This window comes from Salvelinus fontinalis, chromosome 5, assembly GCF_029448725.1.
Source record: "Salvelinus fontinalis isolate EN_2023a chromosome 5, ASM2944872v1, whole genome shotgun sequence".
Taxonomy (NCBI): Eukaryota; Metazoa; Chordata; class Actinopteri; order Salmoniformes; family Salmonidae; genus Salvelinus; species Salvelinus fontinalis.
The window spans coordinates 25,663,880-25,674,331 of NC_074669.1; the positions used below are offsets into that span (position 1 = coordinate 25,663,880).

The 10,452-nt window shown below is 43.7% G+C and overlaps 1 protein-coding gene across 2 annotated transcripts in view; it reads right to left on the reverse strand.

Moving 5' to 3' along the window:
• Positions 1-10,030, reverse strand: part of lnx1 (ligand of numb-protein X 1) — a 58,586-nt gene extending 48,556 nt beyond the window's left edge. The window contains exon 1 of one of the 2 annotated variants that reach the window (XM_055923004.1): positions 9,509-10,030. In XM_055923004.1, the coding sequence (XP_055778979.1) occupies positions 9,509-9,990 (482 nt within the window). In that variant the 5' untranslated portion in view covers positions 9,991-10,030. Of the gene's footprint in view, positions 1-189; positions 846-9,508 lie in introns of those variants that run through there. The other variant, XM_055923005.1, reaches the window with a different exon arrangement.
• Between the last annotated feature and the right edge of the window lie 422 nt (positions 10,031-10,452).

A 10,452-nucleotide genomic window follows, 5' to 3' on the forward strand; every position in this document is an offset into this window, starting at 1 on the left:
CATGGGGCCAAACGCGCCCACACACAGGCATACACCAACGCATGTACGCTCACACACAGACACACAGACACACACACACACACTCCAGGGCTGTATGGGCCGTTGGTGAAGGGGAGTGATGGGGTGATGTTATAGAAGTGAATGGATGCAGCAGGTCTATGCTGAGTGGGACAGTGGTACAGTACTCACAGCTCAGAGTAGAGGATGTGCAGGTTGCCCACATTGTCAGTGTAGTTGGCTGGGCTGAGCCAGGGTAGAACCAGCAGCAGCAGAGCCTTCATGGTCGATACACAGTCAGCTCTCTCTCTCTCTCTCTTTTCCCTTTCTCTTTCTGCACCGGAGCGCTGTTCTCTTCTCTCCCCCCCGACTTCCTCCTCCTCCACTTCCCCCTCCTCTTCTCCGAGCCTGGCCGTGCTGACCCTCTCCCTTTTCCCCTTCTGTCTTCAGAGTAGCTCTCAGGTCTAAATGACTCCCTCGTTCTCTCCTTTCTGTCTCCTCCTGTCTCTCTCTCTCTCCCTCAGGCAGGCTGTGTGGTCATCTCAGCCGCAGAGGCGAGTGGGCCAGCTGCCAGAGGATGAAGAAGAAGAAGAAGAAGAAGAAGCAGCAACAGAAGTAGAGGAGAAGTCCTGCGGAGGTAGAGGATGAAGAGGCGGAGGAGGAGGAGGAAGAGGAGGGAGGATACCCAGGGGAAGGTGGCACATTTGGAATATGATTTGAGATGTGCAGGCTTTAATCTGCTAGCGACGTGTAAGAGGATTTGCGCTCGTACGTGTGTGTGTGTGTGTGTGTCTCCCTCGGTGTATGTGTCAGAGGGAACAGCGCAGCCTGTGACTTATACTGCAGCAGGAACCACTAAGAGGGAGAGATGGAGCAGACCAAACCAAGGGTGGGGGGGTGGGGGGGGGGGGGGGGGGGGGGCACCTGGGGCTTCTCTGATTGGTCACAATCCCTCTCCCTCCCACACTCACACACAGCTACTGCATTAACCTCCCCCTGCCTGCACATACGCTGTTTGGCTGACTGTTAACCCCTCCCCCTTAAAGATGGGTGGCAGCAGATTGGTCTGATCGCTCCAAAGACCTAACCTACATGTGTAGAAAAAAACACAAAACGAGAAGGGGAGAGGAGAGGAAAAACACACTGCCAAATCAATATTCATTACAGAGATACAGTAGAAGCCTGTTATTTCTGAATGGAGTGAAACAGACTGACAGAGTGGGAGAGAACAGGAAAAGGGAGTTTACTGTTATAATAATTCTTCATTGAACCAAACCAGTGGTCAGATGTCCATCGATTTATTCAGGGAAATTGTTGTTGGGGTGTGTGAGTTGGGACAGGGGGATGGGGGAGATGTGGGGATGAGAGAGGCTGAACCATGTTTGATATCTTGAGATTGGGGCTGGGTATGGATAACGAGGACATGGTTAATAAAGGGGAGTGATGAGGGCACCATAAGGTAGCATAAGGGCAGGTCCTAGCAGACTGTTTTTGTTGGGAGTGTTTACCGGGCTAAATACCCACAGTGAGTGTACAAAACATTAGGAACACCTTCCTAACATTGAGTTGCACCCCTTTTGCCCTTAGAACAGCCTCAATTTGTCGGGGTATGGACTCTACAAGGTGTCACAAGCGTTCAACAGGGATGCTGGCCCATGTTGACTCCAATGCATATGGGAAATGGAAAAACCCAGCAGCATTGCAGTTCTTGACACAAACTGGTGCGCCTGGCATCTACTACCATACCCACTTCAAAGACACTTCAATCTTTTGTCTTGCCCATTCACCCTCTCTCTGAATGGCACACATACAAAATCCATTTCTCAATTGTCTCAAGGCTTAAAAATCCTTCTTTAAGCTGTCTCCTCCCCTTCATCTACACTGAATGGAGTGGATTTAACAAGTGACATCATAAGGGATCATAGCTTTCACCTGGATTCACCTGGTCAGTCTATGTCATGGAAAGAGCAGGTGTTCTTAATGTTTTGTATACTCAGTGTAGATCTCTCTCTCTTTCTACATCTTGTTCTCTCTTTTCATTGCTCTCATCTCCCTCCTCTCTTTCATCCCTCTCTCCTTTAGCTGTAATTAGAGAGCCAGAGGGAGTGACTGACGGTGGTGAGAGAACTTTGATCTCCAGTCATGATATCATCTAACACTTCAAGCCTGCAGCGTCCCACATTTATCTGCTTTCCATCGCTCCATCTCTCTCTCCTCTCAATTCCTCTTCCAATGTATTTCATTGCCACTTTTTCCAACATTGATTCTCTCTACAGCTATCCTCTCTCACTCTCCTCTTTTCATCTTTGTTTTTTCATAATCTCTCTAGAGTATCTAACATCTCCTTTACTTTCCATTCCATTAATTTCCTCTCCTCTCCTCTCCTCTCCTCTCCTCTCCTCTCCTCTCCTCTCCTCTCCTCTCCTCTCCTCTCCTCTCCTCTCCTCTCCTCTCCTCTCCTCTCCTCTCCTCTCCTCTCCTCTCCTCTCCTCTCCTCTCCTCTCCTCTCCTCTCCTAGTGGTTAGTAGTGGTTTGGGAGTAGTCTCAGTGAAGTACTGTCTTAAGGTGCACCGGAGTAAGGCACTTAACTGGTGTAAATAGCCCATCCCAATGAATATTTCATGGGTAAATATGTGTGTGTGTGTTTAGTTGTGTGTTCTGGGCTGTGGTGTGAGCAGTGTGAACCACACAAGGCCACGGGCTGACAGGAAATGTAATGTAATTGGATTGTCACAGGATGCAGTTTGAAAGCAGAAACCAGTCTGGCCCAAAGAAGTCATCAAACACACTCAAAAACACGCGCTCGCTCGCACACACAAACACACACACACACACACACACACACACACACACACACACACACACACACACACACACACACACACACACACACACACACACACACACACACACACACACACACACACACACACACACACACACACACACACACACACACACACACTTCACACACAGTCAGATACACACTTCACACACACCCACACATTAAGAATATTTGCCTATTTCCATTCCTCTTCAGTTTTCGATCTCAAACCCAGTCTTACAGAAGGAAAGTAGTTGAGGCTAGACGAACCAATAGAGCAGAGGTTAGTAAAATGCAGGGGGTTTTCTGGATCAAAATGGGGCTTAGGTGGTGGCCGCATAGTTTTTTGTTTGTTGCTGTTTTAAAGCTAATTTCCTGCAATTCTACACATTTTGCTATGGGGCTGAGAAAGACATTCTGTCACTCAAATGGCGAGGAGCTGAAGCTAATTGGCTAGAACTTGAATTGGGTGAATTTGGGAAAATGCCGCAGCACAGCTTTAAGGAAAATAGTTGCTTTAAAACTAGTGATTTTTTTGGCTAATTGAAGTAAAACAGTAATTCTGCTCATAGATTATACTCCTGAATGCATATTTTGTTTAAATTTTGATACACAACATTAGCATTTAGCATTTAGTCACTCTAGCATGGTGGTGGAAAATGGTGTTTCATAAAGAAAGTACGCATTTTGCCATTAAATAAAGTTAAAGTTAAGGAGGAAATCGAAGCCTACGCAGCCTGAATGCAAAACGTTTTAGGTACGAACCGATCCATGAGGGATAAGGATGTATTACCGGCTGCATACAATGTATTTGGAAGGTAAAATGACACGACTCAATATCGCCATCTGCCCCCCCCCCCCCCCCCCCCCTCCCCCAGACACACACACACATCAGGAAGTGACAGGGTCAGAAAAGTCAGGGACAGAACGGCCACCTGTCACTGCAGAGATCAGAGATCAGAGATCAGAGATCAGCCCTCTGGCACATAGCCAGGTGGATTTACATCACACTAACACATACACAACACCAGCATATACACAACACCAGCATATACACAACACCAGCATATACACAACACCAGCACATACACAACACCAGCACATACACAACACCAGCATATACACAACACCAGCATATACACAACACCAGCACATACACAACACCAGCATATACACAACACTAGCATATACACAACACCAGCATATACACAACACCAGCATATACACAACACTAGCATATACACAACACCAGCACATACACAACACCAGCATATACACAACACCAGCACATACACAACACCAGCATATACACAACACCAGCACATACACAACACCAGCATATACACAAATCCAGCATATACACAAATCCAGCATATACACAACACTAGCATATACACAACACCAGCATATACACAACACCAGCATGTACACAACACCAGCATGTACACAACACCAGCATATACACACACACAAAGGCCTGCACGTAAGCACACACATAGATCCTATTACTGTCTATGCATATGGACAGACAAGAACCACATCTATTTTCATGTCCACTGGGTCATGGCTGTGTCCGAAATGGCACCATGTTCCCTTTATAGTGCGCTACTTTTGACCAGGGCTCTGGTCAAGCACACTATATAGGGAACAGTGAGCCATTTGGGATGCTAACCACGTAAGAACACAAAACAAGGACCTAAATCTCTTCAATACTCACAAACTCACTGGCATGCAAAGGGATTTGTTAATTTCCCGTTCATCTCATGCTTTGAGTTCTTTACTTGACTTTTGCACGGTAATCTGAATTTAGACAAATCCCCCTCCAATCCCACATTACATAGACAGCACTCCCCAAAGGAACAGCATGTACGTATACTAAAAGACATGAAACACCATGCTACAGGCACGGGAACACCAAGCATGGAAGAAATCAATGCACAAATGCCTGAACACGCAGGCAACCCAATGACCTGACCAAAACAAGAACAGACAAGTACAAGAACGTAAACACAAGCACTGCAACTACACACACATTAAAAAGCCAAGTACAAATAGTTAGCATATTTTGACTGGGAAAGGCACTTCATAAATGCATATGGAAAATCACTGTAAAAGGTTTTGCAAGATAAACAGGCTATAAACACCTGACCATAAACACACCTAATGAAATAAGACCATAAGCCCTACACCATAAACACACCTAATGAAATAAGACTATAAGCCCTACATCATAAACACACCTAATGAAATAAGACCATAAGCCCTACATCATAAACACACCTAATGAAATAAGACCATGAGCCCTACATCATAAACACACCTAATGAAATAAGACCATAAGCCCTACACCATAAACACACCTAATGAAATAAGACCATAAGCCCTACACCATAAACACACCTAATGAAATAAGACCATAAGCCCTACACCATAAACACACCTAATGAAATAAGACTATAAGCCCTACATCATAAACACACCTAATGAAATAAGACCATAAGCCCTACATTATAAACACACCTAATGAAATAAGACCATAAGCCCTACATCATAAACACACCTAATGAAATAAGACCATAAGCCCTACATCATAAACACACCTAATGAAATAAGACCATAAGCCCTACATTATAAACACACCTAATGTAATAAGACCATAAGCCCTACATTATAAACACACCTAATGAAATAAGACCATAAGCCCTACATCATAAACACACCTAATGAAATAAGACCATAAGCCCTACACCATAAACACACCTAATGAAATAAGACCATAAGCCCTACATCATAAACACACCTAATGAAATAAGACCATAAGCCCTACATTATAAACACACCTAATGTAATAAGACCATAAGCCCTACATCATAAACACACCTAATGAAAAAAGACCATAAGCCCTACATTATAAACACACCTAATGAAATAAGACCATAAGCCCTACATTATAAACACATCTAATGAAATAAGACCATAAGCCCTACATCATAAACACACCTAATGAAATAAGACCATAAGCCCTACATTATAAACACACCTAATGTAATAAGACCATAAGCCCTACATTATAAACACACCTAATGAAATAAGACCATAAACCCTACATTATAAACACACCTAATGAAATAAGACCATAATCCCTACATTATAAACACACCTAATGAAATAAGACCATAAGCCCTACAATATAAACACACCTAATGAAATAAGACCATAAGCCCCACATTATAAACACACCTAAAGAAATAAGACCATAAGCCCTACATCGTAAACACACCTAATGAAATAAGACCATAAGCCCTACATCATAAACACACCTAATGAAATAAGACCACAAGCCCTACATCATAAACACACCTAATGAAATAAGACCATAAGCCCTACATCATAAACACACCTAATGAAATAAGACAATAAGCCCTACATCATAAACACACCTAATGAAATAAGACCATAAGCCCTACATCATAAACACACCTAATGAAATAAGACCATACGCCCTACATCATAAACACACCTAATGAAATAAGACCATACGCCCTACATCATAAACACACCTAATGAAATAAGACCATAAGCCCTACATCATAAACATACCTAATGAAATAAGACCATAAGCCCTACATTATAAACCCACCTAATGAAATAAGACCATAAGCCCTACATCATAAACACACCTAATGAAATAAGACCATAAGCCCTACATTATAAACACACCTAATGAAATAAGACCACAAGCCCTACATTATAAACACACCTAATGAAATAAGACCATAAGCCCTACATTATAAACACACCTAATGAAATAAGACCATAAGCCCTACATCATAAACACACCTAATGAAATAAGACCATGAGCCCTACATCATAAACACACCTAATGAAATAAGACCATAAGCCCTACACCATAAACACACCTAATGAAATAAGACCATAAGCCCTACACCATAAACACACCTAATGAAATAAGACCATAAGCCCTACACCATAAACACACCTAATGAAACAAGACTATAAGCCCTACATCATAAACACACCTAATGAAATAAGACCATAAGCCCTACATTATAAACACACCTAATGAAATAAGACCATAAGCCCTACATCATAAACACACCTAATGAAATAAGACCATAAGCCCTACATCATAAACACACCTAATGAAATAAGACCATAAGCCCTACATTATAAACACACCTAATGTAATAAGACCATAAGCCCTACATTATAAACACACCTAATGAAATAAGACCATAAGCCCTACATCATAAACACACCTAATGAAATAAGACCATAAGCCCTACATTATAAACACACCTAATGAAATAAGACCATAAGCCCTACATTATAAACACATCTAATGAAATAAGACCATAAGCCCTACATCATAAACACACCTAATGAAATAAGACCATAAGCCCTACATTATAAACACACCTAATGTAATAAGACCATAAGCCCTACATTATAAACACACCTAATGAAATAAGACCATAAACCCTACATTATAAACACACCTAATGAAATAAGACCATAAGCCCTACATTATAAACACACCTAATGAAATAAGACCATAAGCCCTACAATATAAACACACCTAATGAAATAAGACCATAAGCCCCACATTATAAACACACCTAAAGAAATAAGACCATAAGCCCTACATCGTAAACACACCTAATGAAATAAGACCATAAGCCCTACATCATAAACACACCTAATGAAATAAGACCACAAGCCCTACATCATAAACACACCTAATGAAATAAGACCATAAGCCCTACATCATAAACACACCTAATGAAATAAGACAATAAGCCCTACATCATAAACACACCTAATGAAATAAGACCATAAGCCCTACATCATAAACACACCTAATGAAATAAGACCATACGCCCTACATCATAAACACACCTAATGAAATAAGACCATACGCCCTACATCATAAACACACCTAATGAAATAAGACCATAAGCCCTACATCATAAACATACCTAATGAAATAAGACCATAAGCCCTACATTATAAACCCACCTAATGAAATAAGACCATAAGCCCTACATCATAAACACACCTAATGAAATAAGACCATAAGCCCTACATTATAAACACACCTAATGAAATAAGACCACAAGCCCTACATTATAAACACACCTAATGAAATAAGACCATAAGCCCTACATTATAAACACACCTAATGAAATAAGACCATAAGCCCTACATTATAAACACACCTAATGAAATAAGACCATAAGCCCTACATCATAAACACACCTAATGAAATAAGACCATAAGCCCTACATTATAAACATAACACGCAACCCTGCATGACATCAAGCGCAGGACCGCAATTACTGGACCGCAAACACAACCACAAACACAACCACAAACACTGAACCCAAAAAAGTGCTGAACCACGAGAACAAAACCAAAGACCTTATGAGGCAGGTGTATCAGGCTGGATGAGCATTCCCCATTCAGGCCAGAGTGTCTCTTCTCTTCCCCCAGGACGTAACCTCTTCCCTCTACAGTTAGATACTGTAACACCTCGTGACTCCTCCCAGAGAGGAGCTGGTCCCCAGAGACCCCTGGCCCACCCACATCACACTCACACATCATGAACGAGACGGAGAGGTAGACATGGAGGATGGAGGCGTGAGTGACAGGACACCAGAGGATGAAGATTGAAGAAGGAAGGAGGGGAGAATGGAAGAGAAAGGCGGTGAACTTCGAGGGGATTGCAGGCTCAGGAGATAGTTATGCAATCCCTATCACTTTCTGGGAAACACATTGTTGCACAGTCCCAGTGTATAGTTGGGGAGTTATTTAGTAATTATCCTGTGGGCCTCTAGGCTAGCAGAGTGTTAACGAGCGCTAATGAAGAGAGGAGCCAAGACACTGAACAATGAGCAGCCAAACCTCTGACTCTATAATGATAAACAGAGGAGCTGGGCAGGTTCAGATGAAAGAACCAGGGTGAGGAAGTGCGCTCTCCCCCTCTGGGACTGGAGGGGGTGGGGACAGGGACAATAGGGACGTGGGGGTGGGGATGTTAAGTGTGTATGTTAAATGGAGGTCAACACAGATGTACCACAACAACGTTATGAGCCCTGAGAGAGAGAGAGGAGCAGATGGGGAAACAGAACACAGATAAGAAACATGCAGCAGTTATTATGGGTGCTGCAGGGAGCCTAGTGGTTAGAGCGTTGGGACAGAAACTGGAAGGTTGCTGGATTGAATCCCTGAGCTGACAAGGTAAAAATCTGTTGTTCTGCCCCTGAGCAAGGCACTGTTCCCCGGGTGCTGAAGATGTGGATGTTGATTAAGGCCCCCGCACCTCTCTGATTCAGAGGGGTTGGGTTAAATGTGGAAGACATGTTTCATTTGAAGGCATTCAGTTGTCCCTACAATATCTAACTGTGTTGAGGAAGACTTATGTTACAGACGTCCTGTGGGTGTGGAACACTTTGCTCTTACAGTAGATTGTGGGTAAAAGTGTTAGGGGTAGTCCACTCTTCCAGTGGTGACATGCATGTTGGGATTCTTAGTTTTTCTCCTAATTGTTCTTGATGTGTCTCTCCATCTCCCCCCGGGGTAGGGCATCAGTGCAGTGGGTTCAGGTGTGTTGAGGTAATGTGTTATCATAGTACATAGTGGGTATGATGGGGGTACGAGACCTACCTGTTCTTGATGTGGCCCTCCATCTCCCCCCGGGGCAGGGCATCAGTGCAGTGGTCAGTGAAGGGGCAGGCCACGGCCAGCTTGTCCAGTAGCTTGTGCACCAGCAGGCTGGACTTGCGGCAGTTCTGCAGCATGAGATGGGTGCGGTCCACGGGGCAGAAGTCACTCTCCAGCAGGAAGCTGGTCAGACACTCCTGGCAGTAGGTGTGTCCGCAGGGCGTGTCCAGCGGCCTGATGAACGGCTGCAAACAGATGTGGCAGATGAGGTCATCGTCCACCTCGTCTCGGTACAGGTACTCATGGTTCTCCTCTATCAGGTGTTTCTGGCCGCACGCCTGGCATAGGTCCGGGGGAGGAGACTCCAATCCACCGTAGCCAATCATTGCAGGTGACGGGAGTCGTTGTGGGGGTGCTGATGCCATCTCCATCACCATGGCAACATCAGGCACCTCAGCCAATTCAAACTCCCCCTGGCTACTCATGAAGAGGGCTCTTGGACACGGGGGGCTTGGTATGGTGCTGTGGGGGGAATCAGTTGAATTTCCTTAAATGTAAAGGTCCATGGAGCTGTACAGAGAGACAGAGAGAGGCATGGATATTTGATCACGCTGGAAGGGTGTGACTGTGTTCATAATGTCAGCGTTCTCTGAGCTGAGTTACAGAACTTTGTGTTGCATAGACACACAAGCAGGCAGACAGACAGGCACACACACATAGACATACCCTCAGCAGTGAAACATAGAGCAGGAATCACAGCCACTGTGAGAGCGGGAGACAGGTAGTGGTTAGAGCGTTGACCTGACCTGACAAATGTAAAAATCTGTCGTTCTGCCCCTGAATAAGGCAGTTAACCCACTGTTCCTAGGCCGACATTGAAAATATGAATTTCTTCTTAGCGAACAGTTAAATAAAAAACACCAGCAGCCCTTTCTTCTAATTTCACT